Source organism: Lemur catta, chromosome 16 (genome assembly GCF_020740605.2).
Source record: "Lemur catta isolate mLemCat1 chromosome 16, mLemCat1.pri, whole genome shotgun sequence".
Taxonomy (NCBI): Eukaryota; Metazoa; Chordata; class Mammalia; order Primates; family Lemuridae; genus Lemur; species Lemur catta.
In genome coordinates this window covers 24,654,473-24,670,491 of record NC_059143.1, presented here as the reverse complement: position 1 = coordinate 24,670,491, position 16,019 = coordinate 24,654,473, and the positions used below count along the sequence as shown (strand labels likewise).

At 33.4% G+C, this 16,019-nt stretch overlaps 1 protein-coding gene across 6 annotated transcripts in view; it reads left to right on the top strand.

The window, feature by feature from the left end:
• Window positions 1–15,692, top strand: part of NOL4 (nucleolar protein 4) — a 314,990-nt gene extending 299,298 nt beyond the window's left edge. For all 6 annotated transcript variants that reach the window (XM_045527469.1, XM_045527470.1, XM_045527472.1 and 3 more), the window contains one exon: window positions 13,789–15,692. In XM_045527469.1, coding sequence (XP_045383425.1) covers window positions 13,789–13,982 — 194 coding nt within the window. In that variant the 3' untranslated portion in view covers window positions 13,983–15,692. The remainder of the gene's footprint in view (window positions 1–13,788) is intronic.
• The last annotated feature ends 327 nt before the right edge of the window (window positions 15,693–16,019 follow it).

Genomic DNA, 16,019 nt, shown 5'->3' with positions numbered 1-16,019 from the left:
GTCAACATCATTGGGATTATGCAGTTATATCTCAATGGAGTTCCCATTAAACCTGAGTTGTCAAAGTATGTTCTATAACTCATAGTGAAACTTTGTTTATAAAAAAATGATATACTGTATTTAAACACTTTCTATCATAGTATCCAACTTGTTGCAGCTCTTTCATCACGTGTGTTCCTTCGATGACCTAAAAATCGGGGTATGTTCCTACTTTAAACTTTACTCAACTGTATCCTTACTTAGATTGTTTTCTCTTTCTTTCATATATAATTTTATCTAGGTCTGCACTATCCAGTATGATAGCCACAATTAGAATTAAAATTAATTAAACAAAATTCAAAATCCAGTTCTTCCATCCCACTAGGATGCATTTCAAGTATTCAGTAGCCAAAGTGGCAAGTGGTTCCTGTATTAAACAGCATAGAGAACGCTTCTATCATCACAGAAATTCCTATTAGACCTTTCTGATTCTGAAAAGACTAGACTTTAGCCTTTTCACCTTATTCACACTTATAGTGGCCTTTGGGTAGTTTTGGTATTGCAGAAAACCTTTTCTACATTTATTCCATCAGATTCCTTGCCTTTAACAATTTATCATTTATCATTCACTCCTCCATGAAATAAATGGAGTCAATAAAACTTTATAGAAACTTAAATGATAATTCTTAAATAGTAATGCCTTTAATTCAAACTGCCTGGCTTTTAAATAACTTTCAATTATTTTAGGGTTCTGAGAAGTGCTAATCCCTGTATCAGTCATAACATAGGTATTGAAAACCTCTTTGGCATAGGATTACTTTAAAACTAGAAACAAAACAAATTTTAAAAGAATTTAATTGTGACAGAATTTGAAATTGTGTGAGGTTTAGGGAAAACAAGCCCAAACTCAAGATATATGAAACGTGACCACATTTTTGACATAGTTAATTCTTTGTTTTTAGCTTTTCCACATATAGTTTGAATTCAGTTGAGATTGTGAATTATTTATACAAATATCTTGAGATACAGAATGATCCAAAGAGATAATGCTTACTTGTAAACTTTAATGATTGAAAATTATGTTAATTATTTTCTAGAAAATTGAAAAGAAAATTATGTGCATGATCTGCAAATGAAAGCATCTTGCAGTTTATCTAGCTAAGCCCTCAAATCTTTCACTGAATTTCTGTGAGTCAGAGAGCCTCCAAGAAAGGCTCTGAAAAGCGGGCTGAGTGGTCCTGTGTTTTCCCTGGACTACCCAGCACTCATAATTGGTTTTACAGTTCAATATTGATCTGGCTCTGCTGGCAACAGCTTCCTAAAAGTCTGTACTTTAACTGCACAGTAAAATGGATCTTTATATACTCCTAAGGGCCTCTTGGGAATTTTGTATGGTGCCTACTCACTGAAGGGAACAAATGAAAAGAAGACCCCGTTAGTATTCTGGGACCCTCCTTCTTGAGCTTACTGATAAACCATTTAGGGCCTTTCCAGGTGACATGAGCTCATTATGATAGGCTTGGGTTGGTGGTTTTCCTTACACAATCTCCTTTGAATTTTGACACAAGGTAATTTTTAAATGTCACCTGGCTCTTGACTAACATACAAATGCTTTTTCTGAAAGCCCTCCTTCCATCCATGTATAATGGGTAGAACTAATGGAAGTGTATGCATTTGAATATGCATCCACATGGTGCAAATTTTGCCTCCTGAGTTGCTATTTGGTCTATTCACTCAAATTCAGAATTAACAAATGATTATAAAATTAAGGGTGTGGTGATGAACATCCCGGCCAATATCTAAATGGCCACACGGAGAAACAAATTATTTCTGGTAATTTAAATCCATTAGGGAATATAATCCTCTTGAATGCCTTGAATGGGTCTAAAAGTAGTTTATACAGTCATGTCAATTAAAAATTTTTTTCTGGTTTCTATTTCTAGCAGTATAAGTTACTGCCTCTTTAATGTCCCTTGGAACAGTATTATAGGGATAATTATAGGCCTTTTTTAAAACACTCAGTTTCTGAAAACATATTCATGAACACAGTTTATCCATAATTGTGAGGAAGGTCATACTGTACTTTTGCTGTGTTCTTTCAAAGCAGACGTATGATTTGTATATTATAATATAATCACCTCTTCCATATCCACATCCTCTGTAAGCCATTCTCCCACTTCTCTGTCCAACTATGGTCTGTTCCTATGATTTCTTGTGTTTATTGTAAAATATTAACTTGCTATTTTCAAAAATACAGTGTGTTATCATAACTATAGTCATCATGGTATACAATAGATTTCTTGAACTTATTCCTCCTATCAAATTGTAAGTATGTATTCTTTGGCCAACATCTTCCCAACCTTCCCTCCCCTCTGCCCACCCCCGCCTCCAGTGATTACCATTCTACGATTTCCATGAGATTAATTTTTTTAGATTCCACATGAGTAGGATTATGCAATATTTTTCTGTCTGGGCCTGGCTTATTTCACTTAACATAATGTCTTTCTTGAAAAATGCTCAGAGAGTACATATTAAGTGTTCTCATCACAAGAATGATAATTAGATTAGGTAATGCATTTATTAATTAGCTAGATTTAAACATTCCACATTGTATAGGTGCCTCAAAACATGTTGTACATGAAAAGCACATGCAATTTTATATGTCAACTTTTAAGTGACATATAAAATAAATAAATTTTTAAAAAATACAATTTCCTTTCTAAGCCACTGAACAACAAAGAGAAGTTGCTAAAAAGACATTAGCCTTAATGGAAATCCATCCATCCTGTCTTCTTTCAAATACAAGAAAATATTTTTGTCGAGGTTCACAAAAAATGGTTGTGCTTAACTTTTATATCTTTTGATGTTTGATGAAGCAATATAAATATTTGATAAGAAATCAGTAAAGGCAGGCAGGCACATGTACTCTATCTCCAAATAGTACCCTTAAAATTTTGTTTCTTAAATCTTTATTTTTACCTCCATGGTTTACTTACTGATGGGATAAAAGGAGAAGCTCTTTCAGCATAAATACTCTGTATTTCACATGAGTCATGGCTTCCTTCATAGTTTTGGATAATTGTAAATCGAATGTGGATATTTTTTTAAACAGAGAGGATAGTCCTGGTTGCTAACTTTCACTTCAGGTTCATGATTCAATTTATTTATAGTCTACTAGACTTCTGTCATCTGTTCTTTCAGAAAGTTAGTGTTTGATTTTCTCTTCTTAACTTTAAATTATTATGAGACTCTAAGAGCCAAAAGGATGATCCAAAGGTAGCAAGATCTACCCGCTCCAATTTCACCCCTATTTCCAGAGCAACAAGTGTTAAAATTAAAATTACCTTGGGTATGCCATTTAAATATCTGCTTAAAAGATAAGTTGATTAAAATTTGCTGAGTTTCTTTGGCAAAAATTAAAACATAGAATGATCTCTGCAAAGTTTAAAAATGAATGTATCAGATTAAAACATCTCATGTGCACTTTGCCCTATAAATATGTAACTTTTATAAACTCATATTTATAGGATGCTATAAATGTTATTTACTATAACATTATTATAATTATTATCTACTTATAGTAAACTTTGAGGGATTTAAAATATGTGAATAGAAATGATATGTCATAGGTACCTACACATTTGTTAGGTTATTTATAATGATAGGAATATTGGAAAATTGCTAAAAAGAAGACAATTTTCTTATTTTGTGCTTTGAAACAATCAGTGAGATAAATTACTTCACCACACCTTAAGACATTTTTACTAAAAAATGACTAAACTGAGAGTCAGTGTTGGACTTTTACAATATTATTTTAATATTGTATTATCATGGTTATTAACTATCAATTTGATTCTTAATTACCGGTAATCTCAATCCTAGAGGCATTAATACTTCACTAATTCACACTTTTCTTACCTCATGAGCCATACATGTTTTGGTTATATTGTTCTAAGTTTTAAAATCACTGTGGAATAACCTACCAAATTTAATCACTGTGGGATAAATGTGTATGTGTATATGCAGGTTCAATATTCAGGACCTTAAAATAATTTTTATTGCCATTAAGTGTATAGAACAAAAAACAACTCCTATTAACTTTATTTTTGTAGTGGACATCTATGTCATAGTGAACATGTCTTAGATAATTATCTCAAAGCATTAAAAGTGATTTAGAATACCTGTACTTTGGGATATTGGAGTGATATCACATTGAATAAAATATATCAATGTGATGGTTAATTTTAAGTGTCAACTTGACGTGGCTACAGGGTACCCAGATATTTGGCCAACCATCATTCTGGATATGTCTGTGAGGGATGAGATGAACAGTTGCATGAGTAGACTGAATAAAGCAGATGCCCTCCCTAATGTGAGTGGGCATCAATCAATTGAAGATCTGATGGGGACAATAAAGGTTGATAAGAGGGAACTCTCCTGCCTGACTGCTTGAGCTGGGTAATTGGTCTTTTCCTGCATTTGGACTCAAACTGAAACCTCAGCTCTTCTTGCAACACATATGTGTGTGTGTGTGTGTGTGTATGTATGTGTTATGTATATATATGCTCTGACCAATAGAATTACAATGAAAGGAATCCACTCCTGAGATCCAAATGTAGGGGACAGAGATAATTATAGTGAGAGTAATCCCCCCAGATCCAAAGGTAGGGGACAGAGGTACCACCCCTTGACAGGAGGTGTGTCAAAGAACAGCCAAGGGACTGAGCAAAGAAGGCAAGGGAAGGGAAGGGACAGGAAGGAATGGTACAGGAAGGGAAGGAAAGAGAAGGGGATAGATAGGGGACAGAGATCCCACCTCTTGACAGGCGGGGTGTCAAAGAATGGCCAAGGGACTGCAATTCTCTGAAGGTCTGGGCTTAGATATAGGCTCAATATTACTCCCACTGTAAGGTAACTGAGATTACAAATGGGCTGAACATTACTTCCACTGTATTCTATTGGTCAGAGCACATTGCTCTTCCCCTGCCAGATCCAAAGTTAGGGGACATAGATCCCACTGGTTGACAGGAGGTGTGACAAAACTGTCAAGGGACTGACTGCCAGTTTACTTAAGGTCTGGGATTAGAAATTGGATCAACATTACTTCCACTGTAATGTAACTGGGCTTAGAAATGGGCTCAACTTTACTTCCACTGTATTCTGTTGGCCAGAGCAATATATAGCAATTCTGAATATATAGCAATTTCAAAATATACCAATAGTGAAAAATAGAATACAGTTGAAGGAATCCCCCACAGATGCATCAGTAGGGGTCAGAGTATGGTGTAAGTAATCCCCCGGCCAGATCCAAAGGGAGGGGACGGAGATCCCACCTGTTGACAGAAGGTGTGTCAAACAACTGCCAAGGGACTGCCAGTCTCTTAATTTCTGGGCATAGAAATGGGCTCAACCTTACTTGCACTATAATGTAACTGGGATCACAAATGGACTCAACATTACTTTCACTGTATTCTATTAGTCAGAGCATATATAATTATATATATATATATATATGTTGATTCTATCCTCTAGAGGACTCAATTAATACAGTGAGTCACATCCACTTTAATCATTAGACTATAACACAAATAATTCCTGAATTTTTTATTGTTGCTGAGAATTTAAGGAAGGATAGTATCCCAGTTAATAGTATGACCTCACATTTATCGAACTATTTAACATTCACAATTTAATTTCATTTTTCCTGCTCCAACAATCTAACAAATATACAAGAGAAGCAGTGTTATTCACAGGTAGGGTAAATGATTTGTCCAAATTCACATAGCTTAAAAGTTTCTACATTAAGACTTCAACCTAGGTTTTCCACTTTGCTTGTCTTAATTATCTCACAGTTGTATGCCACATCTTTCTATCTGAATAGTAAATGAGATTTCATCATTTGGAGACAAAACCTGTATTTAAATCCAAATTAATTAGTAGGTTTTTACTATTATCAGTGCTCTAATACAAATACAGCTTTCATTCAATTTACATCTTTAGAGAACCTTCAAATGTTTCTGGAAATAGATTGAATGAACACAAATATAAAGATACATTTTATAATTAACAGTTAAGAATTGTGGCTTATCGATATTTTCTGATGCCTTAAAATGGTACAGAATAAATGTGTAAAGAGTAAAACAAATGTCTAACCTTTCCCATGGGCACTTGGGAGGTTTTTGTCTTATGGAACCCCTTGTTTACTATACTTCTTACTAATCTTTGGAAATCCCTGAAAATTTAAGACTTTAACAGTGGCCAGAAAACCCAATGTTTTAAGTAATTGTGATATTTTTTTGACTTCATGGGGTCTCTGAAAAATAGTAAATGGATGCTTTGTTCTTTCTTGTTTTAAGAATGGCTTCCTGTTACTTGAAAAATATATATGTAAATTAATATATAAACACATAAATAATACAATGAATCATTATGCCCTTATGCAATACGTTTGATTTAACTAAAGTTAAAAAGTAACTCCTCCCTACTGCAATCTTTGTATCTTTTCCCACAAGCCAAAACTTGGCTGGAAACAGAAGCATGCCAAAAAGTCTTCCCTCTCACAAATTTTTAAGAATGCTAGGAAAATTATTCACACTTTAGATAATCCTAAGGTTTATTAGAGTGATTAGTCAGATCTCTACAAACACTGAATTTCAAGCTAGGGTGGAAAGGTCATTTACTAAATAAACTCAGGCAATTTATAGAGCTTAGTACCAGGAATTAGCAAATCCAAGTAGAAGAAATATTAGGAAGGACAATTTAAAAAGAAGCAGTTATTTTCTACATTGACAGTGTAGAAAAATTTACTGACTTAAGAGCAACAGTGGCAAGATGTTCAACTGCAATTTTTCTGCTTTTAACAAGGTGAATTTAAATCAGAACACTAAAATAAAACAAATGGATCAAGAGAGTGGGAAAAGATGATGAAATACAGGAAGATGTGATGAAGGGGAAATATGATATTTTCATTTATTAAAATAAATTTGTTTTATTTTAAAATTGATTTAACAATTTAGAATTTTTAAAGTTAGGTCCAGGAGATTCGAGTTTCTAAATATTTAAAGACTCAATTAAATTTGTCTCAGAACAATCATGAATAATTTCTTTTAATGTGTGGGGGACTGATATTTACTGCCTGCAACTAAATTACCATCTTCAACTTCAAATTAAACGTTGAAGCTAACAGTTAAAACTGCCTTCAAATCAGTCTGGGAATATATTATGATGGAGATGTAATTTAACTTGTAAATGCTGTCAATATTTGATCCTTAGTTTTGCTAGAAAGAAGACTTACAGTTTGAGGGGAATAGTTGGGGGAGTGCAATCCATATGCTTCTCTTTTCTTCCTTGCATAATACTTTAAACAGCCACTTGGCCTTGACAGTGATACATATCTTGCTTTTTGTGCTTTCTCAATTACCTGTAGAAGATGTATCTCAGCATCTTGCTACATACTTTGTAGAAAAAGATTCTGTTCTTTGGTAACCTAATGTTGATTAATCAGTATTTATTAAATAGATAAGGGTCAATTTAATGACATCAAGAGGAGTTCAGTACTTGAAAGCAGAATCATATTAGGCTTACAGTTAGACCTCCATGGGTTGAAAATGGCTTCAGTTTGATGTAGACTCTAGAGGAGACAAATAGTTCCCACCAAAGTGTGGCATCCAGCCTTTTCTTTAATCAAAGGGAAAGTTCCCTGAAGATGGAGAGATCCTAAGCCTTAATATTAACATCTCATGTTTCTTTCTGTTGTAATCCGTTTGTTAAAGAACAGATTCTCAGATAGATGCATAAGTCAAATGTAGCTGTATTCTGATAGAAGAGACCCACACAGAGCATAATCTTGCAGAAATATTGAAAGAAAATTTTTGTGTGTGTGTATTACTAGTAAGTATGTCAAGCAGCCAGCCCTCTGTATCAGTGGGTTCCACATCTGCAAATTCAATCAACTGCAGATCAGAAATAATGGAAAAAAATTTTAAATGACAATACAATGATAAAAAATAATACAAATTTAAAAATAGAGTATAACTATTTACATAGCATTTACATTGTATTAGGCATTATAAATAATCTGGAGATGATTTAATGTACGTGACAGGATATGCATAGGTTATATGGAAATACTATAATTTTATATAAGGGATCTAAGTATCCATAGATTTTGATATCCTGGGGGCTTGGGGTGTACTAGAACTAATCCCCTGAAGATACAGAGAAACCACTGTAATTGGCTTTAAGGTTTTAATGTCCCTAAACTCTAATGCTTTGGGACATTAAAGATTCATTACCTAATAATGAAAGGAATCCTTAATCAGGAAGTAACAATTGTCTAGCTACTATGTGCCCTAATAACATAGCCTCACAATTAATAAATGAAAATTAACAAAGTTACAAGGAGAAATTTAACATATTTCTCTCAGAAACCAATGGATAGGAAAAAAAATTGGATTTGAAAAAATAATTAAAATTTAATATAATGGCTATATCTAGAATCTATCTCCCAACTGTCTAATAATATACATTCCTTGAGATATATTGAACACCTAAGCAAATGGCAACAACCACAGAACCATTAATATACTTATGGCCTTATATTCATAAATATTTGTAATTAAGATGAAAACATTATGTGTTAAATTTGTGAAATGGAACTAAAGTAGTATTTTGACACACACATTAGGGAAAAATAGAAAATTAATGAGCTAATCATTTAACTCAAGAACTTAGAAAAGGAACAGAGAAAATGCAAAGACAACAGAATAAAATAAGTGGAGAAATGAATTAAATAGAAAATAAAGAAGTAATAGAGAAGACCAACAAAATCAAAAGCAGAATTCTAGAAAGGGCTTAAAACGTCATTTGTCAAGATGAGTCGAGATAGAGGAAGCATAAAATGAGTCGAGACAGAGGAAGCATAAAATAAGAATAAAAAAATAAGTAAAAATTGTAACACATTAATACCTTTGTGCCAGTATACTTGAAAATTTAGAGATATTAAACTATATTTTACAAAAGTAAAATTGACCAATATTGACTCAAAAAGGAAAAGATATTCCAAATGAACCTATAACCATTACATAAATTGTATTGGTATTATAAAAATCTATCCATTAAAAAAATCAGACCCTGAGGGTTTTACAAATGCAATTCACCAAAATTTCAAAGACTAGATACTCTTTATTTTAGACAAACAAACTCAAAAGAAGAAAAAAAAAATAAGGGGGTGCGAGTAGCCCAGCTCATTTTATGATGCTACTATAATCCTATCATCAAGAAGAGTATTAGAAAGGCAAATTATAGTGTAATCACACTTGTGAATATAAATGCAACTCATTAGCACGTTGAATCTAGTAATGTATATTTAGTGTGATATTTTAGGTATCTTTAGCCTGTTGATAAATATTCAATCATTGGGTGAAGGGAATTACCGTTTATAGAATATCTGGTATAATCCAGGCATTGTGCTGGATGCTTTATATACATTAGCTAATATAGCTCAGATGCTAAGGTTTTATAGGTTTTTGTTTGTTTGTTTGTTTTACTGTTTGGCAAAAACCTAAAATATCATCCATAAATACCTCTATTAAACATCTGATCATGAAAATGAGCCTACAACCAAAGTACGTTTCCATGTGGCTCATTTCTTAGTCAACCAGGGAAAGTCACTTCATTTACTGAGAGCAAGTTTCTTAAATTGCATTTGACTGTAATATGCAAAGAAACGTGTCCAGAGAAAACAAATCTGTTTAGGACTATTAGCATTATGGCAAGAACAGTGCTTGAAGGGTTGAGGAAAGGGAAATATTTACAATATCAATAGTCGATTAAAAACAAGGCAACTGATTTCAAGCAGTTTTCCTTGCCAACTTGAGATGTTACTGATACTACTATTTATTCGAGTCAATTATTAGTTTGGAGTGACTGAAGAATTAGCCTCTATAAATAGTATGTGTGGAATAACTATAAATCGGAACATTTTCAAAGTTAAGAAAAAACGAATTCAGTACAATCTGAAGTGGAATTTGCTAAGATGTGTGTAGCAAAAAGAGGGTATTTGGACAGATTTACAAAGTTTGTTAAAACATAAGGCATATGGTTACTCCTTGACCTATTTATTAGCAAGTGCATTGTGGAAAATATTCAAGTCTTTTATGTGTTACTAAAACTACTGTTTATCTTCAAACTTCATTTGTTCTCATCAATTTAACAATCTTTAGTTTGTGAAATTTTGTCAGAATAGAATCTGAATATCCTAACTTGTCCTGTTACATGGAAATCTGATGGCTTAGTGGTATAGTTTCATTGCAACTATTTTTTTCAGATCAGGGCTAAGACTGAAATTTTTCTAAACAAGAAAAACTGCCCTCAAGCCCTATTATAAAACACTGAATGGCTTTGTAAATTAGTTTTTGTTGCAGAATTGGCAGTGTTTCTTGATGAATTAAATCTAAAATTATAAGATAATATAGTACTTATATGCAAAGCTATGCTGTGGTAAAAACATTTGAGTAATGACCAATATTGTTTGAATTACTTGTAATAGCAAGTTGCTTTATAAACTTCCCATCTTATCAAAAGTTAAATAAAAAGTGAAATCTCCATTTCTATGTAAATTTGCAGTGGACATATTTACTGAGCACATACTACAGTCTCAGCGGTGATTTGGGGCATTGATGCTAACACAAAGTAAATTCTCATATTCTAAAATCTTTTCACTGTTCAATTGAGGAAATTCCAGTTGAACCTTTGATTGGGAGTAATTAACCTGCAGTGTATCTTGTAGCCCCCTAAAAGACAACAGGAAAAGAATCTAATAGAATTTTGTAAATGACTTGGATACTCAATTAAAATCATATGCTTGTGACCTAATATCAGATTTTGAAATACTTATCTGCATAAAAAGACATTTTCAAAGATGCAATACATTAAATCTCAGTACATACCTGTATTAATAAACATTTGCAATTGATTTTGATGAAAGGGGACATTGACTTTGAGCCTCAATTAAGCAAAATGTTAGCTGCCCCACGAAAAAAGAATTTTATTCTCATTAGTAGATATTTTTTAAAAACTTGTTATATTTTGAAATTTGTCTACAACAAATTTATGAAAATTTGTTTTCTTTTTTCAGGATATTATGGGGATACAAACATTTTGGTTATTTGTAATGCGTTTGCCCTGCCCAAGCTTGTCCCTCCCCCCATACAGTGCATTACAATTCCAGTAGTTATGGGTTTACCTCCCCACCCCCTCCCCCAATCACCACCCAATGAGTATTACTACCATGTGAACATCTTAGTTAGTACCAATTTTTTTTTATTTCAGCATATTATGGGGGTACAAAAGTATAGGTTACGTCTATTGCCCTTGCCTCCCCCTCAAGTCAGAGCTTCAAGGGTGTCCATCCCCCAGAATGGTGCGCATTGCACTCATCGTGAATGTATACAGCTATCCTCGCCCCATCTGCCCAACTCCCGATTAATGTTATTCCTATATGTGCTCTTAGGTGTTGATCAGTGAAATAAATTGGATGAGTACATGTGGTGCTTATTTTTCCATTCTTAGGATACTTCACTTAGTAGAATGGGCTCCAACTCCATCAGGGATAATACAAGAGGTGCTAGTTCACCATTGTTTTTTATGGCTAATACTCCATGGTATACATATACCACATTTCATTAATCCACTCATGTATTGATAGGCACTTGGGTTGTTTCCACATCTTTGTAATTGTGAATTGTGCTGCTATAAACATTCGAGTGCAGATGTCTTTTTTATAGAATGTCTTTTGTTCTTTTGGTTAGATGCCCCATAGTGGGATTGCTGGATCAAATGGTAGTTCTACTTTTAGTTCTTTGAGGTATCTCCAGATTACTTTCCAAAGAGATTGTACTAATTTGCAGCCCCACCGGCAGGGTATGAGTGCTCCCATCTCTCCACATCCACGCCACCATTTGTTGTTTTGGGACTTTTTGATAAAGGCCATTCTCATTGGTGTTAAGTGATATCTCATTGTGGTTTTGATTTGCATTTCCCTGATGATTAGAGATGTTGAACACTTTTTTTTATATGTTTGTTGGCCATTATTCTGTCTTCTTTTGAAAAGTTTCTGTTCATGTACTTTGCCCACTTTTTAATGGGGTTGTTTGATTTTTTTCTTGCTGATTTTCATGAGTTCTATATAGAGTCTAGTTATCAGGCCTTTATCAGACTTTTAACATGCAAATATTTTCTCCCATTCTATAGGTTGTCTTTTGGCTCTAATGATAGTTTCCTTGGCTGTGCAAAGGGCTTCGTAAATATAAAGAAAAACAAAATTTAAAGTGCATTCATCCAGAGACCAGAACCACTGTTATATTGTGATGTTTTTAAATGCATTCAGAATTTTCCAAATAAACTAGATACTGTTAATTTGCTTGAACACAGGGTCAGTAATTCCTGTTTGTGAGTGTGACATCCCACATCTCTCCCTTTCAGCTTGTCATGTCAGACTCATGATTTTCTAAATAGCAGAACAAATAGAATCTAACTCTTGCTAGAAAAATCAAAGCTTTGAAAGGCCACTGCAAAAGTGGAAAGAAGGTTCTCTCAGATGTCAGAGTTCTTGTGTGCTAGTCTTGTCTCTGCTCTAATTAAATTCCAAGTGAAGCTATTTCCCTCTCCTGGGACATCTGCCTCCTTTGTTGAGGGTGGAGGGGGTTGGTCTTGACCTGTCTCCATCATGCCTCAAGGAGAACCAGAAGGATAAAATAACATGCCTTGCTTTAGTTCACAAAATGCATAACATTATCTGAAAAGTTTTAAGTTAGGCAATCATTAAAGTTTTGGAGCATTCATTTAGTTATTTGCTTAGTAATATTTAATTCAAGGATTTTAAATGTAATACTGTAAATTTAATAATTATAATAAATGTTTAATGAAAGATAAGAACTATAAAAGTGAACAATTAAGATGCATAAAAAACCTTAATAATCTAAACATTATTGAATGAAGTATCTTCTCAATGCAAATTTCTGATTTTAAAATAACTTTATAATTTTTAAGTAAACATTTACAAGATGTTTTCCAAAAGAAGACCTATCAGATTTGGTTTAAATATGTAAGCAATAAAGGTTTTGCTTTGAATGTATTTTGTGCAAATAGATATAGAAATTACTTTAACACCTAAGACAGTATTCCAAATGTCTAGCTTCTCTGTGGTATTGTTTACACTAATTACTTATACTTCTAAAGCAAATTTTAACATGAGCTTGAAATGAAAAACTAAGTCAAGTTCTTATTGTACCACTTAAGTTGTCAAACTCTAAACATGTTATTAAAGTCCCTCAGTCCTCAGTTTCCTTGTTGCTAAATTGACTAATGTGTACTCTAGAGTCATTATTATCACAATCTAGGTTTTTTTAAAATTATGTATTGGTGGGGTTTAGGATATCTGTCAATAAATGCAGCAAATGAAAAATGTTTATAATTCCAATCATTTTATGCTGCTATGAGAAACTTGTACAACATGTGGAAGACAGACTTAAAATTGAATTTTCCAAAAAGCACATGATCAAAGAAGGTTGTCACCATCTTTCCACAGTAAGAGGTTATTGCCAGAGGCTGGCCAGGGCGTGGGAGAGAAATCCCCAGCCCCTCAGTTAGCATCTTCTTACTGAGAGTAGATCTATTTGATTAAAGATATCACTAGCTTCTCATGAAGGACTTCATGAATTAATTCAATAGTAATTTATTGAGTGCTCACCTCCAAGGTGCTAGAAAAAATATTATTGATGTCTGATTCTGTTATGATTTTTTCCCTAGGACCCACTGATCTCAGCATGAAGAGGCAGTTGGCGACCAGCTCAGGATCCTCCAGCAGTTCAAACTCCAGACCCCAGCTGAGTCCAACTGAAATCAATGCTGTGAGACAGCTTGTTGCAGGATATCGAGAATCAGCTGCATTTTTATTGCGTTCTGCAGACGAACTGGAAAATCTCATTTTACAACAGAACTGAGTCAAATGACAACCACATTCACTGAGGTCTAAATTTGCAGTTTCCACTAATGCCATTTTGATTTCCCAGCAGAGATGCTTCCGGTCTTATTGCAAAGTCTCTTAAGAGAAATACTTCCATTATGCCACATTGTCCTTGATCCATAAAGTGATGTTAAGGTGCTTCAAAGGAACTCTGACCTCTGAAGTACTTGAGATACTTTAATGTGTCCAGCCTATTGCTTTTTATTTTAGTGTGTCAGCATAAATATCAGGGGGAAAAAGGCTGTATATTCTTAATTCAAGGATAAAACAGAAGAAGCTTGTGGTATAAAAAAATAGTTCAAGATCCACCTGAAATATTAGTGGAATTTGCTACTGACTCATTGGACTGAAAGCTGAAGTCTCTGGCAAAAAAAAAAAAAAAAAAAAAAAGCCAAATTTCTTGTTGCTACCAGGATATAACAACAATGAAAAGGATCTTGTATTTAAAAAAAATGTAATTTTTATAAAAAGAAAACTTGTTTTTCATTCAAAATTGTCATTTTTACTTTGGTAACTTTTTCATATGTCCTAAAAGAAAACTGTTTTGAAAAATCTACTGAAAGTACCTTTTCCACATCCCTTTGCCTTCTTCTCTTTCCAAATTCTTTCTACAAAAACAACAACACTTGATGCTGGAGAAACCCTTCCCTACGTTCTTTAAATCGTCACATCAGGAACTACTTCCAAGAGAAGCCTGCATTTCTGCACTCATGCTGATCTCAAAAACCCCATTCACCATTGCAGCTTTACTATAGCAGTTTTCATCACAGAATTTTTAATATTAAAAAAAAGACATCATTGGAAAAAAAAAATCACACTTTGGTTTCTTAGAGCTGCTCTCTGCCACTGCTGTCGACAGGCATCTCTCTAGAAGCAACTGGATGTAGATGACTGAATGTTAAGAGGTTGCAAGTGACAATCTGAAAATTTGCACTCTTGTGTGTACTTTTCTTTTCATTTCTCTTTCAGAAATAGTTTCAAAAAAGATGATTATATCTCCTATGATTTGTATAATGTTCAGTTCTAGCTAAAAATAATGTAAAAAACTCAGCAGATGCAGCTGCAACTTACAGTGAACTGTTTCCTCCCATTCCCCATACTTTGCCCTTCTTTCTTATTTTATAGTGTTGGATACACATGAGTGGTGTTTTCTTTGTGCACTGAGGCAAGCCTATTTTTAAAATATTTAGGGAGAAGTACTTTAGTTCATGCTCCTTGTACAATTTTTCTTCTGTTTAGCTTTTGTTGGATTACCAATTCTTTGTGCATTCCTGAATTTGCCTTATTTTATGTAAAATTTATGTCAGTTTTTGACAATGAGTTTAAGGCATCAGTGATATTTCTTATTACTTGTTACATATAGTTTTTAAGTAATGACTGTGATTGTGACCAAGTAATGTGCACTTTTTCTTGTAACTGTGGACATTGCTATGCTTTTTTCTTCTAGTGTTTCTAGAATTACTGTTCCTTACAGTTATGTAAACAAAAAAAAACTTTTGTGATACTGTTGGTGAATATAATGTGAAAATCTTATTGAAATATGAGTATTTTGGAAATACATAGATGCACAAACATCTTTAAAGGTGTGGATTTAAAGTTTGCTTATTTAAATGAAAATTCAAAAAATGAGGGCTGGTATAATTTTCTCTGCTTTGTTTGGTTTAATAAACAGATTTCTGTGTTAAAACAATGATTGTGAAAACCTTATAAACTTTCTGAATGACAGAATGATTAATTTTAGCAGTTTGCTTTTAAAATCTGAGATGCTATTTTGTACCCACTTTTTTAGCACAATTGACACTCCTACTCCAAACCTATTTCTCAAAAATATTCTAAAATCTATTTCTCAAAAATATTCTAAGGTCCTCCAGGGTCTCACCATGTAATCAAAGAATTTATTCCAAAGAAGGGGTAAAAAAATTCAGCAAGCTAAGGCTACTTCATTTGATTACTTAACAAAAACATTCTTAAATGATAGTTATTTTTTGTTTTTTCAAGAGTAACCCTGGCTTTT